Raw genomic sequence first — 20,792 nt, 5'->3', positions numbered from 1 at the left:
AAAACACTCCTCTAAACTCACTTAAATGACCTCACAAATGCTTTTGAATGTTTTTACATACAATTGTTTTTTTTTTTTGCATCCTTAAATATGACACTGACCTGATAAAAGGGCTAAAGGCGCAGACACTGTGACGGTAGGAAGCTGCTGCGGTGACTCCGCGACAAGAAAGTCAACAAGAGCGCGAACAAGAGAGTTCCGGTCCGCTGCACGACTTCCTGCTGCCACCTACCGGCGCCGATGGGCATTACATCAAAATATCAAGCCCACAGAGGCTGAAAGTCTCAAGAGTTTTAATAATAGTTTCTCAGCAAGAGCTGGAATGGATGTAATTATGATCTCTTGAGGTAGGTAGGCATTAACACAGCACACACACACACCATGGCTTTTGTGTGTGTGTCACATTAGCTTCAATTAATAAAGTTAGTAGTGGTTGGTTGCTTGTAATGCAAACTGTTACGTTTCCAACAGAGAAAACGGCTTTCCAAAATGTGAGTGCAGGGGATGGACGAGTGCTTTGACTCATTTCAGCTTTTTCTGTCAATATAACACAAACTGAGGAACTTTTTGCTTCAGTTGACTACATTTACAACCAATACTGATTAGACATCAACATAAAATGTGGTGAAATTTCCCTTTAAATGAATCTTGAGATTTCTGGAGTCTCTTTCCAGGAACTGCCTCGGTTACTCTTGATAATCCACAGATCGGCTTTTTTTGTAGGAAAAAGTTTTATAGCATCATAAGAGAAAATGCCCTTTGATAAGTTGAAGCCAAATCTAGTTAAAAGTAAAAGTTTATCTGTGACAGGCAGCAAAGCATTTGAGCAGAGCGAATGCAAAGAGAGAAGAAACACACTGTCACCACCTCAGCTGCAGAGGATTTTGTCAAACTGCTCTCCTTTATCTCAGGGATAAACATGTTGTCGTCGCCTGCAGTCGTACGCTTCACAGTAAATAACGAGGGGGAAGCTGATTGGTTTTGCAGTGAGCAGGGCGGCCGTGAGGTGCCTCAATTCACTGCAGATGTGAGCTGTTTTCTGTCCTTCGTCCTTCCAGACTCCAGCGAGAAATCTGAGCTACTGTTGGAGTGGTTTCCAGGCCGTGCTGACAGCGGTTTGGAGGCTCCGCTCCTTCCTGTCTCCTCACTGTGGGACTGTGCAGCGCTGACACAAAGCACACTGAACTCTGCTGCTCTGGTTCACGTTGAGCCCTAAAGCCCAGCAGTGATCACATTCCAACACTGAGCGCTCCTTCAAATCTCTGCAAAAATAACAGCACAAAAACACGCTTTCTCTTTAAATGAAACTTTTTATTTGGCATTGTTTTCTTGCAAAAAATATATAAAAAAAAACAACAAAACAAACCAAAAACGCAAGCATCAAAGAATCACATGTACAGTACTTAATTTACACACATTTAGAAAAAAGAACATCATTAAAGTTCGGTTTCAAGCTTGTTTTCCCACTGGTGAAAAGTCCAGAACAATAAACAGAAACTCGTGTTTAAATTCGTACTGAACTGAAGAGACGAGGTGCAGATTTACGCGTCATATCAGAAACGCTTGCTGTTATGGCTTTGTGCAATTTTTCCGACCCATAGTGACAGCGTCCCATCGCACACGAGGACTTCTGTTGCCTGAGGACGTCCCGCACCTGAACTTTAACACCTCGACTCAGTGGAAAAGAAGAAATCAGAGAACATAGCACGACTTCGTTAATGCTGCAAGTCATCTGGGCAAAAAGGAGCAACAAAAAGTCTTTCACAAGAACCTACACAGTGAGCGATCAGAACGTCATATTCACAACAAGGCCCCTAAAGGAGCGAACCAGCGCTGCTGCACGTTTCCACTGATTCACCACAAACCTGACACACGGACCAGCTGCTAGCTCCGGTTTTTACATCCAAATATTCATTTTCCTGAAAAATGAAACCCAGAAGCTCATTTAAAAGCACTTGTTTTCGCTCTGAAGGTGTTTGAAGAATCTTCAAGACTCTTTTAAAAAACATTGTTAATCTTTTCGTCCAAGATTATTTTGGTGAAAATACATTTCGTTTTTGTCGCGGCCTCATGCCTCGTCTGCACGTACGAGTGTTTTTCAAAACTTTTTCTGTGAATTTTGGTCTTTTGTCCACACAAACACAGTTTAAGGTCACTGAAAACAGAGCTCAGTCTGTTCCGGTGTTGACTGAGGGAAAACTGACTTTTTGATGGTGGGCGAAGCTAAACTAGCGTCCAGTTGCAGGAAATATTTTGGATTTTATTTCCTTAATTGTTTTCTGTCTATTTTTTCATACAAAATAGAAGATTTGTCAATTTTAGGCTGCATCAGGATTCTGGGAACACCTTCAAGCAAGTGCCGGTAAACAGCTCTCTGGGTTTGTTCAAAGATCATCGCGGATTCTCCCGATGCTTTGCTCCGTCATGTGACTGGAGTGATAATACTCGACAGACTGGAGAGCTGAAACTAGACGTTTAATGTGGTCCAACCTTCCAGGGTCACTGAATTGAAAAAAAAAAACTCAATGTGAAACTTGCTGCAGCTGAAGTTGCTCCATGCAGAGCAGACTTGGATCAACCCTGGAAGGATCATCTAACTTTGAACAGAAAGCTAAAAGTGAACTGAACAGCAGCACAAACTTACAGCTGCCTGGATGTTGAAAAATCAATCTAAAAACCTCCAGCCTGCTTCGCTCAGCAGTCCCGTATGTGTGATCTGTAGCAAACATGCTAAACATGCACCAGCACTGGAGCATCTCTGCAGGCCAAACTAGCTCTCGGTGGAAACAAAGAAAACACACAGAGCAAACCCAAGAAACTAAACAAATTCAGTGTATGATGCATTCTCAAAACAGGCACAGCAGATCGCTAAACTCTGACCTTTTCCCCGTCAGTAACAGTCCAAGGCCTCCACTAGCAGGTCTGTACACTACACGTATTTACAAAGAGCACAAGAGCCGGACAGCAGTTTGCAGAAGGAGGCTGCCAGTGTGTGTGACTGACACCTGACATCATATCCTGTCCTGAAACTCACCTGGACCCATGAACACGGATCAACATGCACATGACCCAGACGCTACCGTGAAATGAACATCTGCGTGCCAAAATATCTTTAATAACAAAATATATATAATATATACACTTTCATAAAAAAACACACTGAACAACACGGTTTGAGGAAAAAAGTACAAAACCAGCGGAGGAAGTGAAAAGCAAACATTCACTCAAACGAAAATACACATCTGTACATAACATGAGCGTGTGTGTGTGTGTGTGTGTGTGTGTGTGTGTGTGTGTGTGAATACGCTGAATACTGCCGAGAACAAAGCATGATGGGGAATGTCTGAACTGTGAGGTGGTGTTACTCTGCAGGCCTCAGATCAGCCTACACACTGACTGCCGGCTCCACGCCTCCCGCCTCCTGCTGCACGCCGCATCTGGACCGTCGGCGCCGTTTTACTGCAGGGACAGTGAAGGAGGACGTCAGCGTGAACAGCAGCTTCACGTCTACACACTCAGAAAACACAGCTTGTGATTTTAGTTTGTAGTTTTGGCTTCATTTCTATGAGAAATACAAACACTGCAGGCACCACTTTCATTGGTTTAGATAATCTGGCTGAACTGTTCGACTGTTTACGACTTGTCCAATCGTCTGTCTTCTTGTGTTTTATTGACTCTTTACAGCCAAGTTCCCACATCTCAACAAGTACTTAACAGACAGAGACGAAAACAGAGCTGTACTAGAGGCTGACATGCTGAGCTAACTGGCACCTTGAGGCGAACAAATTTACAAAAATGTCCAACTATTCATTAGCTTGAAGCTCAACGTGGGCAATTTAAAATTTTCCACTTTGGCGCCCCCAGTGGTAGAAGAGGAGAAGTCACTAAAGATGCTAAAAGCTCATCACATTTCTGCACAAACTGACTTAAGTTCAGTGCAAAAAGTCGCTGAAAAACATTCTCACATGAATCCTGCTAACTGCTAACTGTTAGCCTCTGATAGCAGCCGTTCAGCCGTATTTCACAGCCAGCAAACTGCATTAAAGAGGAAAACATGAGGAGTCAAAAACACGTTTGAACGCAGCTCCTCGTGTCATCACGTTTTATTTCCTGTTCGCAGCTGATAACCGACAGGAAGCTGCTGAAGCATCTCTGCTGCGAGCTCGAACCAACACCGAAGGCCCTTTTCTCTCCACGTCCGTTCACATCAGTTACCTGCTCATTTGGGCCCTTTTTGTCTCCGTTGACGGCCTTCAGGAGGACGGCGCCCTCGTTGGTCGTGTTGGTCTTCATCTCCACGACGATGTCATCTTTGGTGGTCTTCTCTTTGGTGCTGCGGACGGAAACGAGAGCTGACTCGTGTGGAATTAAGATTTATGGGATCTACTGACAGGAGATGGCAGACATGTAGGAGGGCTGCAATGTGCAACCTCACCACTAGATGCCACTAAATCCTGCGCACACGGCTGCTTTAATTAAGCCCAGATTTAAGCTTTTCTTAAATTAGTTTCTGCATCAACACACTGCGAGAAAAAGCAATATGTTCAAACATTACTTCATTATTTCAAAGTCTGGGATTCAGCTAAGAACTTCATTAAAGATAAGACTTCAATATTCTACAATTATGTCCAACAAATCTAGTGAAAAGACAAAATCTACCACGTTTGCGTCCGTCTATGTTTTCTTTCCCCATTCAAATCTTTACAAACAGAAATACAAATACATGCTTTTATTTTTGAAAAAGATCAGTAACGTCCTGAATCAGCTGAGTGGCTTCAGCAAACACCACTCAGGAGTTAACAGGGTGCTGGGGACTATTTTCAGCTGCGGATTAACACACATCTGGTGTTCTCGTGGTGTTTGTTGAACATCTGCAGACTTTGTCTCGCGGTCTGTGGACCTCGGCGTCCTCACCATCAGGTTCAGGACAGACAGTACTCACATCTCCTGCTTCCCTGAGCGTCCACACGGGATCTTCCCCTTCTTATGCAGGAAGTAGAGGACGCTGCCGAGGACGGCCAGCAGCAGCAGACACAGTATGATGACCACGATGATCACGCCGCTCCCCTCCGCTACACAACACAGAGGGCGACCAATCACACGTTAGCGTCAGAAATGAGCAGAGAAGCCTTTAAAGAAGGATAAAGATGCTCCAAACTGTTTTATTTCCACTGTTTTCTTTCCTTAAGTGGCTTATTTAAGTCTTTGTGCATAATAAATAATTAGCTAAGCGTGAAATTACGTCTGTTATGTTTTAGTCTCATTAAAGCTGCACGACGGCAGAGAAATGTCATTTATTTTGTGCAGCATCTGTGACTTTAATAACTGACTTTATTCAGAAGGAAAAGAGTCAGCTTTTCTTTTTCCTCTTCTTGAAAAACACATGACGGTCTGCAGGTTCAGTTTGAAACAACATCAGCACGAAACACAAGAAAAACCGAACGTTCACTCGGCTCTGATGTGCTTTTGTGGCTCAAATCTCCAACTTTATTTGATATTTAAATGCATCATATCAAACAGTCAGAGAGTCGGTTTGTTTTATCGGCTCAGTGTTTCCACCGGCAGCCTGTGTGTCAGTGATGATGATGATGATGATGATGATGATGCAGCTCTAAAGGAGGCTCCTGAACCTCCATCTCACTGTCCAGCTCCTGACGTGAACCAGCTTGTTCAAAGCAGCAGATAAAGATGGAACAAAGAGCCTGTTTGAATTTTTCTGTCACACAAAGCAGCAAAGTTTCTCCTCTAAAAGCAGAAAATCGCTGAAGTTAATTAGTGACGAGCTTTCGAGAGCCTGTGGACGTTCTTTGATAGAATAAATCAACTTCAGCTCAGCCGGGACTTCTTTTACGTTTGATTTTGATCTTTCTAATTAGAAGGAGTCACGACAGGATGAAAAGACGGAGAACAGAAGAAATCAGATCTGACAACAGCTCCGTGATTTCTACCCTGAAATTTAGCTTGTTTAAACGTTCCCCCCGCTGAACTGTGGCTCATAACTGAGCTCGTTATCAGCGTTAGTCTGAATAATTACTGTAACACAGGCACAAAAGAGAGAGAGCGACGTGTGTGCACCATCCACTCATACAGCATCAACAACAGCCTGAAACTGAAGCAGCTAAATGGAACTCAGCCTTCATTCGTTTCTTTATTCTGAACTTTTTCCTAAACTGTGTCGTGTGAAAAAGGCCTCGATGTGACCAAACCTGGTGTTTCTTCTACGGATTCATTTAATTAAATTATCATTTAATTATCCGAACATGATATTTGGACAAAACACTGTGATCTCCAGATCTCCAGACTTCATACGAGAATATTTATCACATCTGTGCAACTGATCTTGTGCATAATTCAATATTTTCACTGTGCAGAGACACTGTGTTCCATTATTCATAGTGTGCTCATGTGCACGGCCTCTTCAGCTGATTCTATTTTGTATGTTTTTGCTGCGTATTTATTCTCTTTTCAGCCTCTCTGTTTTAATCATGCTGCTGGAACAAGTGGGATCAGGTCAGTCTTCTTGTCTGGTCTGAACCTGCTCGAGACGACAGCACACCTGACTCTGATTCGCCGTCTGTTACCTGACTGTTGAATTTCAGGTCGGTGCTGCTGCTCCCACAGCAGACTCACAGTCCGGGCCAAAATCATCCTAAACCTTGTGTGGGTGAATCTGTTTTCTGGGTTTTATTTTTCCAGATCGGCCGTGTGAATATGCTGAATCCACAGACAGACCAAGACGGCGTCGCTCGTTTTACAGCGTCATAAAACAGCGATGGAGCTCATTCTCGTAGCAGATCTTCCACTTCCTGTCGAGCGTGCGTAGGAAGCTCCTGCTCTCAGGAAAGTGTTGAAACCGGCCTGCAATGACCTCAGCAAACGCAGACGAGCGCGCTCTCCTCCAGACACCTCTGACAGACTTTATTTGAGCTGTTTTAATGGACGTGCTGCTCTCTGAAATGCTCTTTATTTGCCTGTTTTTTCCCCACAGGCCAGTGAAGATTTTAATGGCGTGAAGCGACGGCTCAGATAATAATGCCTCTCTTCACGCTGATGTAAAAATCCACCATAAAACACGAGCCTGTCTGGAAAAGTCAGTAAACGCGAGACGCTGTTTTCTGATTTATTTGTTTAAAAATCCTGATGCACAAATAAGGTTTTTAGCTCTGCAGAGCCTTTTTCTGTTATCACTGCTGGTGTGCTTGAATTTGCTGGTGTTATGATTTTTCTCTCTGGATCAAACAGAATATTTAAAACGCCCGCAGGCCGTCCGAAGATCTGCCGGCAAACCAAAGACAGTCCTGGTGCAGAGTCCTGGTGTGAAAGCCATGAATAATGCATGCAGTCCTCCAAGCCTTCACTGTCACACTGAGCTCAGACAGAAGAGAGTGTAGAAGAAGAAACTGAAGGACGGTAATCTTACCGGGAGAGAAGGGAGCAGCTGAAGTGATGCTGGGAACTGCGAACAAGCAGAACAACACTCAGAGCGGGACATTCACACACACTTCTCAGATTTAATGTGGCTGCATCTGGTTTAGCTATCACACACATGTTCCGGGGGAGGAGGGAAGCTGAAGGAACAATCACACTTTGGTTAATGGCTGCGCTGCAGAGTGTGATGAGGGGTCAAAGGTCATGAGGCAGAGAGGGCTAAAAAGGCTGGAACGGCTGCATTAGAGTGATGGCTTTTGGTCATTTAGGTGTGAGCGTCCAGGCTGCTGAAGACGTTACGGTCCACGGCTCTGTCACCATGAAACTCACTTAAATCATTTTTTACTTAGTTTTCTGAAACGTTATGTTTAAATATGCATTCAGTTGCACACGTCCAGAACAGAAATCTGACCTAAAATAAACACCTAAATGTGTATTTGGACATTTTCTTTCCATTTTATCTACTGTGCAACTTCATTATCCGTATTTTACCATGTGCAATTCTAAAAAAACTGTTTTCCATTAGCGAAATCATTTTTTTTAGACTCCTTTTGTATAAATGTACATGCCTATAGTTGATTTTGTATTTATTTTCTTCTACATCTCCTTTTCAGTCCTGCTTGCTGTCTGTAACACCCTCATTGTCCCCCCACTAAAAACTGAATGGACCCTGGTCTGGATCCACTCACACAGCGAGACTCTTACTGGCTTTGATGCTGAAGACCTTGACCTCGGTGCCCATGTCGTTGGAGGCGTTGCACAGAGCACTGATGTCCGAGGTGACTTTGACGGACACCACGCTGCGGGTCATGTTATCGTCGGCCTTGTTCACCACCTCGTGCCAGTTCTGTGGAGGCAAACAGCTCGATGATGAGGAACCATCTTCGTCAGTGAGTTTTTCAACTGTTAGCAAAACGAAGCTCGCTGGACGAAGAGTACTCCTGAAGTACTGCTGATCCTTCAACATCCTCCAGTACTGCGGCGGCACCTGACCTTCACTCCGTCACCTGAAGCCTGTTTCCTGGCTGAAAGTTCAATTTTAACACTTCAGGTGTTTCAGATTTTCACAAAATGACGCATTTTATTTGACTGCAAAGATATAAATGTACTGCAAGTGTGTTTTGAATGCATCCTGGCTTTCACAGGTACTTCAGTACACTTCAAGTATACTCAAGTATTACTCAGTACTCTACGTGAAGGCGACAAAATCATCATAATTTTATGAGAGTTTGATCACTCTGATATAAACATAAAGAAATATCTGTGCCAGCGCCGCACTGGCAGGACTTGAGTTCACAGTTCTGCTCGTCATCCTCACATGTCGGCTGTCAGCATCACGACAAACCAAACCAGCATAAACACGATGAAGAGCGTCTGATAACGAACACAGTGACGAGTCGCTGTCACTGCTCACCTGGCTGCCGATGACGCTCCAGGTGATGCTGGGCAGCGGATGACCCTGAGCCTCACAGCTCAGGTTCACCATCTTGCCTGCTGCCTCCTCCAGCTGCACCTCCTGCTCCACTCCCTCCAGCTGTGGACCACCTGCAGAAACGCGCGCGCACACACACACACACACACACACACACACACACACACACACACAATTTCAGTATATTGTTCCATATCAGGTCAAACTCTGCTGCTCTGAGTTCCTCTTTTACACAGAAATACTGCGTAAAAACCTTCATCCATGATTAACTTCAGCCACTTCTACTTTTCCTTTGACGGTAAGCTGCTGTCAGTTGAACTCAACGCTTCCTGCACAGATGTTTCACATTAAAAGCCCTCCAGCGGCTTTCCTGGTCAAATAGCTGCACACTCATAACTCTTTATTTCAAGTTCTAAAATTTGATGTTTCAGCACATTGAAATCCAAACTTCACTTCACAGTAACAGAAGCAGGTGATTGACATCAGAGCTCTGAGGCTGATCAGATGGATGGAACCAGCAGGACCAAGCTGCTGAGGGGACGACTGACCTTGGACGATGATGTGAACGGAGCCGCTGGTGTGCAGGGCGGGCAGGGAGGGGACGGTCACCTTACATATGTACTCTCCTGACGTTTCATAGGTGGCGTCCTTCAGGTGCAGCGTGTTCCCCTTACCCACCTGATGCCCATTCTGCACACACACACACACACACACACACACACAATTGTTAAAATTGTTACAACTCTGGTGAAATTTGTCCAATACTTTGATTTATGATCAAAAACCATCAAATGTTAGCACGCTAACATGCTAAACTAATCTGGTGAACATGGTAAACACTACAACTGCTAAACATTAGCATGTTAGCACTGTCCTTATGAGCGTGCATGCTAACGTTAGCATTTAGCTCAAAGTGCAGCTTCACAGAGCTGCTAACATGGCTGCAGACTCTAGTTTCAGACAGATGATGATGATGATGATGGTGATGATGATGGTGATGATGCTCCTGTTCTGCACGTCATGTATTCACATTATTAACTGTAATACAGAGTGTTTGACAGCCTGTATTTATTGATGACAAGTATTTTATTCTCTATATTGAAAAAAGCGACCAATTAAATGCCGAGGCCCTGTTCTGAAACGTGTGGCTGAATAAAGTCAGTCTGTGCCAACAGTATGAGCATTATAACAGACTGATTTCAGTGAGTCTAAACATTTTCTTTCCCGTATCCTTTTCCTTCCTGCTGATGTTAATCTAATCTCGTCGTGCACGCACCTTTAACCAGACGGTGGAGGTTTTCAGGGAGGACAGAGCGTTGCAGGTCGCAGTCAGATCTTCTCCTTTGAGCATGACCTCTGAGTCTTTAGGCACCACCACAGCCGGATCCAAGTCTGAGCACAGCAGACAGACACAGGAAACACATGATCACCAGGTCGGATGGAATCACTTCAAAGGAGCAGTGATTTTACTCTGAGACGCAATGAGCAACATTAATACTGTGTGTGTGCGCATCAAGAACAGAGCTAGAGTCAGGTCTGGTTAGCATAGCTTAGCATGAAGAAACAGCTAGCCTCTGCAAAGTGAAAAAATGCACCTTCCACCAGCTCTGAAGCTCAATAAGCAGCATGTTGTTGTGTTTGCATGCACGTGTTTCTGTGTGTGTGACGGCTGCTCACAGTGCACAGTGAGCTGCATTTCTCCTTTGACCTCCGTGTAGCCGTCCGACTCCAGAGGGCGGCACTGGTAGATGCCGCTGTCTTTCCGTGATACCGACGACAGCATCAGCACGTCGCCGCGGCTCTCCAGGTCCACATCCAGCTCCTGCAACAAAGACTCTCATCCGTGATCCAAATCCACAGTGTGATCACGTGAAAGGTGCAACAGAAGCTCAGGTGTGCACTTTCAGCTTGACTTATTAAAAAGCTGCTGACGTCTGAGGCTTGTTGTCAGAGGTTTTCATCTGTTTTGACAGTCTGGACCTTCTTTTCACAGTTTCAGCCATCATGGCGCCCGTTCTCTTTACAGTTTACAGTGGAGTCCATCAGCGAAACAGAGGAAGCGGTGAGGTGCAGACAGGATTTAAACACATCCTCAACGTTTAACTTCAAAGCTCACTTACTTAAAGTAAACCTCATGTCGACTGGTGCGCCAGTTTGACTCTTTCTCAGCTGCTCGTTCGTCCAATAACAGTGTTTTCTGCGTGTAATGATCTTAACATGTCAAGCTCTCCATAACGGAGGGCGATGGGGATTTCCTTTACTGTCGGTCACAACAACCGCTAACCAAACAGCCTCGTTAGGAAAAGCTTAAAGGCAGTCAGCTGAGTTTTTTGTCCACATACACACACACACACAGTGAAGGGGTGTGTGATGGGAACGCGTCCCGTCAGTGAGGCCTCTGGTCTCAGACCCCAGCCTGGACCTGCAGGGTCAGAGCTGACAGAGCCTTCACAGATCTCGCACACTCATGTCTACATGGGGCCCTGCGAGCTCTGCATATCAAAAACATTCCCTCCATGTCTCCCGTGTGTCACCCTTTCTCTCTCGGGGGCTTTTCGGGTGAGAAAATGCCGTCCATTCTTACTTGTTCTCTATTGAAAATGAAGGGCGGCGGGGGGTTGCCGTCACCCTGGCAACGCAGCTCCACAGTGTCCCCCTCTTTGACTAAGCCCTGGGGCGACTCCTTCCACAGCTCCACCATGGTGGTGGGGTCTGCACACACACACACACACACACACACACACACACACACACACACACACACACACACACACACACACACAGAGGATCAAATTAAACAGGCTTATTCAGCTAAAGTCACTTTACGAGGCCATTTCCATAACGCTGACAGCGCCGGCTGTGTTTGGCTCTGTCTGCCACAGAATCACTACGAAACTGTGGACCAACAGGAAACCTCATTAAATAAAGAGTAAATCTGAAATAACACTGCGTTATTGACAGTAACGAGGTTTAAAGGAGTATTTCCAGAACGTCGGCAGCTGAAATATTCTGACTTTTGGCTCCTGGATTGAGTTAAACTCTGAAAATGCTGCAAAGTTCACATCATCGCTTCACTTTTTCAAACTCTGTAAAGTTTCCTCCACCGTTAAAGAAGTCTATAAATCTTTTAGCAGCGCCTCATGACACCTAAACTGAATTTCATGAGGAAAATTGGTGCAAAGGCCCTTTAAATAAGAAAGGGAGCAACATTTTCTGATCATTTCTGATCAGATACGAGACACTGGCCTCAAGTTTGCATTAAACATAAAAATACTTTGTGCTGTCGACTAAATAATCTGAACCTTCAGCCTCAGCCTGACGCTGCGTTTTACACAGCCACAAACGCATCATCAGTCACCTCCATGGACGCTTTCTTTAGCGTCTGTTACAGCCAAAAATATCTTCAAATATCCAAAAATATGTCAAATAAAATGCAGTAAAAACAGGAGGCTCTGCTTCAACACAAATCAACGACCAGATAGAGAAAAATAATGTAATATAATGAAAACAAATATAATGAGAGACAGAAATCAAGTATTAACACACATCTCACGTAAGAGAGAGAAATATCTCCATCTGCCTCCGTGTTTCACTTCAGACTCGATCTGAGCTGTTTTTTTTTATTCGACTGGTGAAAAAATGTTTCTTAAAAAAGTCAGAGTGGCAGAAAATGTGTTGGTGTTGAGCCGAGGAGGCTTCTGCTGGTCTTAAACCTTCACCTCAGTGTAAAGAAAATGAAAGTGAAGCCCTGAGTGGCAGCTGGAACTTTCTGCGGTCCGCTTGGCTTCACAGCAGAGGAAACGCTGAACCCAACGAGTCGAGGTGCCAGAGATGGAGGCGCTTAGCTGCAACGATTTTATCTCCATTCTGGGACAATTACTGTCAACAGCCGACATGATGCAAACATCAGCTGCTGTCGGCGGGTGACTCGATCTACAGCACGAAGATAAAAACTCACAGTGAACGGTGACGTTGATGCTGCTGGACTCCACCGTCCTGATGGCCGCCGGGACAAAGAAGCTGACCTCACAGGAGAAATGGGCGTCCTTGTCCTCCTTCGCCACCCTGTACTCCAGCGTGCTCTGGACCGAGAAGAAGCCGCTGGACTCCCGGGTCACCAGGGTCAACACGTTCACGTCTGGAGGATGAACGAGACGGCACAGGTATGCAACGCTGGACCACAGCCAATATCAGATCAGAGCTGTTTTCAACGCTCCAGATACAGACTGAGAGACAAACGCTCAGGTGGAGTCTACCTGTGTGGTCCCTCAGTGGTTTTGTTCATCACTTTGGACAAAAGTCAAATAAATGAAATGACTGAAAGTAAGAAGAGTCGACCACGTTCACGGCTGTGCTCGAGGAGCCCCACAGGATGCTGACGATAGCATGCTAACATGCTAACACGCTGGTCTTCACCAGGCGATGCATACCCTGGTGGCCAATTTAGGTTAGCATGTTAGCATGCTAACATCAGTCGAGGCTGATGGTTTGCAGATATTTGGTGATAAAGCAAAGTGTTTGAGGTTAATTACAGTTCATCCTCTGGGGGACAGAAACAGAAACTCTCGGTGTTAGACAGCAGACAGACGCAGAGGTTCGTCTACAGTTCACACTTACATCCTAGTGCCGGCATCAGCGGTGTGTTGTTCTTGTACCAGGTGATGTTGGGTTTCGGAAAGCCGTTCCGAGCCTCACATGACGCAACCTGGATGAGTCACATTGACAAATCTTAATCATAGTGAAGCTCATCATTGCAGCAGTAAATGACAAACAGATCGAGTGGACTCACCTTAGATGGCCCGTCGCTGGTCACAGATATTCCAGTGAGGACCCCCTCGATCACTGGAGCCTCTGGAGGAGCTGAAGGAGGAAAATAATCACTTATAATAAATAACTGGAGGCCGTCTGAAGACCCTGAATCGTCCTGCTTCATCGGCTTCCTTACCAAACACTCTGAGGTGGGTCTTGCCCTCGGCGTTGCCGGCGGCCAGCCCGTTCACCTGGCAGAAGAACTCCCTCTCGTCGGAGAGCTGGACGTCCTGGATGATGAGTCGAGTCCCCTGCTGGTCTGAAGTCACCTCGATGCGGCCGCTGTAGTCTGTGTTGTTGTCCGCCATCTGCTCAGTGTCATCACTGTAGAAGATCCGCATCCGTGAGCCGCTACCAACGGCCGTCTGCAGGGGGACACACAGTCAGGACGCACCTCAACCTTCAGCCAACTCTGACTGGATTTACAGGATTTTACGGTCAAATCAGTGGAAACTCATGTGTTTCACTGACTTTTGCCAGTTTTGTTTGCACATGCGATGATGAAAACGTGTCGAGCTGATCACAAACTAACTGAGTCAGACAGATCCTGGTGTTAGCCAGTGACTCATTTGTGCAAATTTCTTCCATCTGTTTTGTTTTCCAGAGCCTGATACGCTCGTCATTCCAGATCCTGTCATTCTCAGTCACATCAGTTACACCTGCTCTCTGTCCATCGAGCCATTCCCACCAGAGCTTTCTAACCTGCCTCCTGTTTTCTTCTCGCCCTGTTTTTGGATTTCTGCCTGCTGGTTTTGCCTGTTTGGACCTCTTTTCCAGGTGTGCCTGCTTACCTGTTGCCTGAGTACTCTTTGTTTTTACTCCCTCTGCTGAGCCATCACAGTCGTTATTAGTTGACAGTTGGAACAAGCTCATTAATATGTGGCCTTTAGCAGCACGGTGGCTCAGTGGGTTTGAATTCTCCAGATGCTCCAGCTTCCCCCCCCCATCAAATGCATGCATGTTAATTCCTTCCTTAATTCCTGTCAGCTCCCTTGTTGGTCGCCCGGCGCTGCACAGCCGCTGCCTGCTGCTCCTCATCTTCAGGACGGGTCAAATGCAGAGAATGAATTTCCTTCAGGGATCTGCATGACGTAATGCCTCTGCTTGTTTTCCCTGGAGCTCAACATTATATTTCATAAACATGTCTTTATTTCACATGAGTCAGCAGCACTGTAATCCTCTGCTGGAGACTCTGGCACTGTTCAAATAAGTGGAATCAGGAATATACATAAAAGATGCTGAAGCACTGAAATTACTGTTAGTGTTCTGTCCGTCTGACATGTGAGATCCTGCATGAATAATAATAATAATAACGGCATTTGTAATATTAGCTTTAACTTTCTAACATTTAACTGCGAATAAGCAACAGGAGCACATTGCTATCATGCATCATGATCGTAGAGATCATTAATCAGATTTTATTGATTGTGCTGTACAGACAATCTAACTAGAAACTCAGATCAGCTGATCAGCCACGTTCTGTATCCATTGTTGATGATTAACGGCCCGATACAATCGAAGGCATCTCTTATTTTTATCCCTCACAGATTTTTAATCATTTTATCGTCTCCTTTGATGCATTTTGACACGTATTTATTTAACCTGATTTTTCTGTGGATGATAATAAAAAACCCTTGAAACTGAGCTCGGGGCTCCCTGGCCACGATTCAAGCCACCGACTTTCAGGGGGTAGCCCTGCTCCGCACACTCTCGGCTGGGTAGTTCCAGACAGGCAGAGTCAGCTTTCGCAGCGGGTCCAGCAGTACTCACCACAAACCACTGGATCATGACGAAGCTGGGCTCGCTGCTGGCATCGGTGAAGCTGTACTGGCAGGGGATCTGAGCCGAGTCATCCAGGTAGACCTCGACGCTCTCATGCATAGTCAGCTCCACTTTGGCCCACGCTGAAAAACACACACATGCACATAAATCATCTCCATGCTTTGTGCAGGTCCTGTGCTGTGGCCACACATTATTCCCGAAGCGTTCAGAGACATAAAACAGCATCAAACTCAACATAAAAACCTCATTTCGTTGTGAGCCCGCGCGTCCTCACCTACGTCTAATTCTACCCCCTCGACCTTCATCTCATTCTGAACGGCATTGTCTTTGGCTGACGGCTCGCTGTCTTCCCAGGCCAAGCTGGAGCCAGTCTGTCATGTTCAGAGAACAAAGAAGAAAAGGCTTCTTGTCCACATGGCATAATTTTCATCTCCCTTCTGCCTGGCTGACTGCAACCACAAAACCACATTTTGGCCAGAAAATCAGTTCCCTAGGCATCATCGGGGGAATGCAGGCATGGAAAGGCTAGCCAGTCTGACACTGGGCTGTTGATTCAGAGAGCCAAGTCCTTTTTCAGCCATGTTGGACTTGGCTGCTGCTGCAGAGAGGCCAGCTCACACAGTGACAAAGACAAACAAGATGGCACAAAAAGTCTATTTTCTCTGTTTAATCTGGTTTGGAGTTGTTATGCAAGATGGTAAAGGATACCCCCCCCTTCACTGCCAGGTGTCACCGTGCGATGTTGGGTGGATTTACTCCCTCAGTGGCTACTTTGGGGTGATTCTTCTCCTGAACTCGCCCGCCGCTGCTTTTCAGAACAACACGAGACCTCTGCCTCGTCCATCACTGATCTCTGCTCACCAGCTCTGCTAGAAGGAGGTCAGCGTTCTTAGATTCAGGACTATGAACACCTGGGTCTGTTTTCCGGACAGAAGGACGATGCACTTGTTATCGTTTTCAATGATTTTGGTCGTAAAGTGCTGCAGACCAGCAGGAAATGGAGATACTACATAAATACTTCTTTTTATTTCACTGTTGATCCTGAGAGCTACAGGAGTGCAACGCAAACAGGTGGAGTTCTCTTTAAGTTCAGTCCGTGAGTGTAAAACATGATGGAAATCATAAAAAGCTTTATGTCTCGGGGCTCAATCGCTCATCACTCCCAGTATTTGTTGATGGTTTTTAGAGATGAAGAGAAACAATGAGGCTGGACCTCAGTGTCCTCGTCTGTGTTTTCAGCGTTGGTTGAAACAGACCAAGCATGAAAAGAGCTTTAAGGGTCCAGTTGCCACCCTGCTGCCCCCATTCAGCCGGCTGCCCCCCCATCGCCACCCGTCCCCTCCCCACCTCAGCACCAATCATTTTCACAACTCAGTTTTTCCCTCCGTCCCTCCCTCCTCCGCCTCGCTCCGTGCGCAGCCAACCATTTCTTTCAAGACAACGGGCGCGCCATTGTTCCCCCACCTGGGTGGACCAGAGCCCCCCACCCTCCACACACACACACACCCATCAGCCGGCCAAAGATGCTTTTCCATCCCCAAAGCAAAGGTTACAACCAGTTCATCGCACACTGGAGCTGCTGTTTGCTGCGATGGAGCTGATGTGAGACGACCTCCAGACCAGAAGCAGCTTATGGAGGCCGGAGAGCGAAACATGTCGCAGAAGTCAGCGAACGAAATGTTGTGTCTCTTTGGGGCCGTGCTGCTAACTTTTCAGCTAATCCGATTAGCACCGGGGGGTTGCTGGGGATTTGGCTTCCAAAGCCAACCTGGGACCGTCTTATCTGTTCCTGTTGTGACTTTATGCTGCACCGACTGCAGCGCACACACAAACACACATCTATGCACCCTGTGTGTGTGTGTGTGTGTGTGTGTGTGTGTCTGCATACACTCGCGGCTGTCTGCTGTCTGTGTCTGGTTGATACAGAGCTAATTCATTCAGAAAAAACACACCACACCACAATATTTGGATGTGTTGACAGGATCAGGCCTGTGACTGGAAAACAGGAGCCCAAACGGGCGGCAGGTCACAGAGATGAACGCCAGCCGGTGAGACTTGTCCAGTTCAACAACAAACACGAGTACAGTTCAAACAGCAGGTCAGCGTCTGCACTAAGATCATCAGATCGTTAACTATTATGTCATTGTTAAAGTCGCAGTACGGCTACGATTAAAGAAAACCTCCCCCGGTGAAAAATATTGGACTTAAACTCTACTTTGTGCTATTTCTGTCACCTTCAGGTACACCTAAGTGTACTTGAGTTGTCCTTGAGTCACACTTGAGTACACGTGATGTGGAAACAGTCTGCTAAACAACTTTTTACACACTTTAATTGTACTGAAATACACCTCAAAATCAAGACTTCATTTCCCATGAGCACCGGCGGCTCCACAGAGGAGCACAGACAGACCTTCATGTTGTTCATGTTCGCTTCCTTCGCGGCGCCACAATGATCTCATTTGTTTACAGTGATTACTGCTAAGTCTTTAAATTAATCCGCTAATGATCTGAGCCATTACGCCTCGTTTTTAACTCCTGTAAAACATTTATAGAGGACTCGGAGCGTGTTAGAGGGATACAGACAGAATTAAGAGCACAAAGAGAGACGACAAATGAATTTTCTGTCCCTCCATTCAAGGCAAATAGAGACAGACTCACACAATACTCTCACAACACAAATGAGACAACAAGAGACATAATGAGGGGCAGACTTCCAGGACGGCCTCTGCATACAGTCGCTCATTATGCGCCTAACACACAGACAATAGCCTCAGACGCTAACTAACCATTATTGGCTTTCCCATTCGATTAAGGCTGTCAGCTTAGGCCTCCAGTAGATCTGCAGCTCCACCACTGATAAGAGTCCAAATCACCTCTGACACAACAAACCGGCCTCCTTCACTCACGCTAATCCCTCGCATGCCTGCTGAGCCATGAAATGAGACCGAGGGCGGCTAAGAACATAATAAATGATCTATTAACCCTAAAGGACGTCAGGCTGATTTTTGGGGAGATTAGTATAAAATAATGGAGAGACTGCTGTAACCAGAGGAAACATGGAGCCTGAACGTTAAAACATGAGGTTTGTTCAGCTTCAAAGACACACTGGAACTAACATATATTCTGCATGTGTAATGTCACACATTTTATCCCTCATACACTTTCTGGGGAAGCTATTTCTGAAGCTACTGTTGAGGAAATGTGAGAGCGGATCAGCGTCGAGCCCGATTCGGGACCTGCAGACTCCCTGAATGACAGTTCAGTGTGGACGCCGAGGGTCCCTCAGAGAGCGCAGGGCGTAAAAAGCTACCATGTAAGTGTGGATGACAGGGAGGAGGGTTTCTCAGTACGCAACCCCGGTGTGGTGTCGAACACCTGGGGGACACTGCGTACCGCCTGACATCAAAGAGCCTCACACACACACACGCACACACACAGTGGAAACACACAGCCCTACAGTGGAGACGAGAGCTCCTTGTCCTGCTGATGCCACTGCGCTTTCAGACGCAGCATCTGGCACAAATCTCCCCACAGCCTGTTCCCTGGGCGACAGTCAGCGGCAGTGAAGGGTCCAGGCTTTAGTCTTTCACATAGAGAGATAAGGAAGTGCTGCAAATCTCCTCAAAGGCACCTCTTTATGCGCCCCTGATCCCCCCTTTCATGCAGCAGAGCACATCACAGCTCCAGCTCGGGCTCGCTGTTGAGGTGGACTCGCTCAGGTTGAAACTGTTGGAAATGTCGAGGTGATGCTGACTTTTCATTCACACTGAGCAAACTTTATCACTTCATGCACTTCCACCTGTTTTGTCATTTCCAGCCTCTAAACAATCCAACATGCACAAAGGTTTATGCAGATCAGGTGCCGCAGTGCACGTTTGGTCCGATTACACTCGAGTTTTCTGCGTGCACAGATCGCCTCTCCCTGCCAATGTAAGTGCAAACTTTCCTTGGTTTTAGTCTCAGAGTGCAAACACACAAAGCCTCGATCCAGATGAGTCCAGTAAGTCTGAGGTGGAGCTCACTGACGCCTGTTTCTGCTGCAGAAACAACTGACCAATCAGAGCTTTCTTTGGAGCGAAGGGTCGATCCAGCTTACGGAAATAATAACTCCTCAGTCAAAAATGTGTGATTTGGGGTTAAATAAATAAAACTGACTTAACTAAATGGTCATAATCTTTTATTCTCCTGCTTTCTGTTCTCTGTGCTTATATGTAACTTTGCATTAATTATGTCAACAAAATGGAATCTGTGTTTCTGGGATGAGGCTCATTTTGGGACCGTCCTGCCATCTTAAGGCTCAACAACCCGCCTGCAGACCCGAACACGTCTTATAGAAACACGTCGTCAGTCTGGGAATGTTCCTCCACTTGTTTTATGGCCTTCACTGCATCTTCCAACCTCTAACAACGCTGGCTTTTAAAGAATTGCTAATCATTCCCGCTGGTTAGCAACTTCTTCAGCAGCTGCATTAATTTTTCATCATCGCACCCGATGGGTGAGACTTCATTAAAGGAGCAACATGAATGTTTTATTTATGCTTGTATCTGATGTTCAGCAGTGAGCGTGGCTTGTTCCTCTGCATCCACTACCCATCAATAGACCCCCTCCAGAGCTGCTGGGCTCTGGCATGCAGGTTGCGCTGCAGCCACAGGATGGCTAATTAAAGGTCAACAGGCTAAACACTGTGTCTACATCAAGGGGGGCTCCTTTAGCTATCAGCAGAGCAAAAACAAATTTGGAGAGTAAGCCGGCGGTAACGAATTTTCCTAAAAACTCATTTAGCAGTCGACCCCAGAGCTACAAACAGGAAAGTGCAAAGTTAAATTTATTATCTAGTCCTTCCGTTTGCCAAAAACAGACCCGATGCAACGACAACAAGCACCTTAACCATTATTTAGTGCCTGAATACAATCACACAGCTAACAAAGCTAATGTTGGACCTGGGAACAATCCAGAACCGCCCCCCCCCCCCCCCCCCCCCCGACCACAACGCTGCAGAAACACTGAGAATAATTCTGTTTGGTTTCCATTTCAAACATAAATATCAATTCAAGGATGCATGATTGGATTGCCTTGCCCTAAATGGATTGGCGTGTTTGGACCAAATACAAACCACAGTTATGGAGGACGTCCTGGCCAATCAGGAGACGCACACATGAAAACAACCAAACATACAGTATGAAGCTCTGGAAGCATCCCCGCTGATCAATCACGCAACATGTGGAGTGATCTCGAGACATTTGCAGATTGAATCTGGAAGCGACGGAGATTCCTTTGGTCTCATATTAAAATGTGTGAAAGACGAGACATTCAGGCGAGAGGGGCCAGGTATGAGCTGTTA

The 20,792-nt window shown here is 46.0% G+C and overlaps 1 protein-coding gene across 2 annotated transcripts in view; it reads right to left on the bottom strand.

The window, feature by feature from the left end:
* Positions 1–1,298: 1,298 nt before the first annotated feature.
* The window catches only part of mcama (melanoma cell adhesion molecule a), a 39,702-nt gene continuing 20,208 nt past the window's right edge, over positions 1,299–20,792 (bottom strand). Inside the window, exons 2-16 of one of the 2 annotated variants that reach the window (XM_076750602.1) lie at positions 15,440–15,573; positions 13,806–14,034; positions 13,650–13,720; positions 13,478–13,565; positions 12,819–12,998; positions 11,445–11,572; positions 10,538–10,682; positions 10,137–10,252; positions 9,409–9,550; positions 8,843–8,973; positions 8,134–8,275; positions 7,421–7,456; positions 4,943–5,072; positions 4,216–4,333; positions 1,299–3,459 (exon numbers count right to left, since the gene is read on the bottom strand). In XM_076750602.1, the coding sequence (XP_076606717.1) occupies positions 3,457–3,459; positions 4,216–4,333; positions 4,943–5,072; positions 7,421–7,456; positions 8,134–8,275; positions 8,843–8,973; positions 9,409–9,550; positions 10,137–10,252; positions 10,538–10,682; positions 11,445–11,572; positions 12,819–12,998; positions 13,478–13,565; positions 13,650–13,720; positions 13,806–14,034; positions 15,440–15,573 (1,793 nt within the window). In that variant the 3' untranslated portion in view covers positions 1,299–3,456. The remainder of the gene's footprint in view (positions 3,460–4,215; positions 4,334–4,942; positions 5,073–7,420; positions 7,457–8,133; positions 8,276–8,842; positions 8,974–9,408; positions 9,551–10,136; positions 10,253–10,537; positions 10,683–11,444; positions 11,573–12,818; positions 12,999–13,477; positions 13,566–13,649; positions 13,721–13,805; positions 14,035–15,439; positions 15,574–20,792) is intronic. The other variant, XM_076750603.1, reaches the window with a different exon arrangement.

Source organism: Chaetodon auriga, chromosome 15, assembly GCF_051107435.1.
Source record: "Chaetodon auriga isolate fChaAug3 chromosome 15, fChaAug3.hap1, whole genome shotgun sequence".
NCBI classification, from domain to species: domain Eukaryota; kingdom Metazoa; phylum Chordata; class Actinopteri; order Chaetodontiformes; family Chaetodontidae; genus Chaetodon; species Chaetodon auriga.
This window is presented reverse-complemented; position numbering and strand designations above follow the sequence as displayed.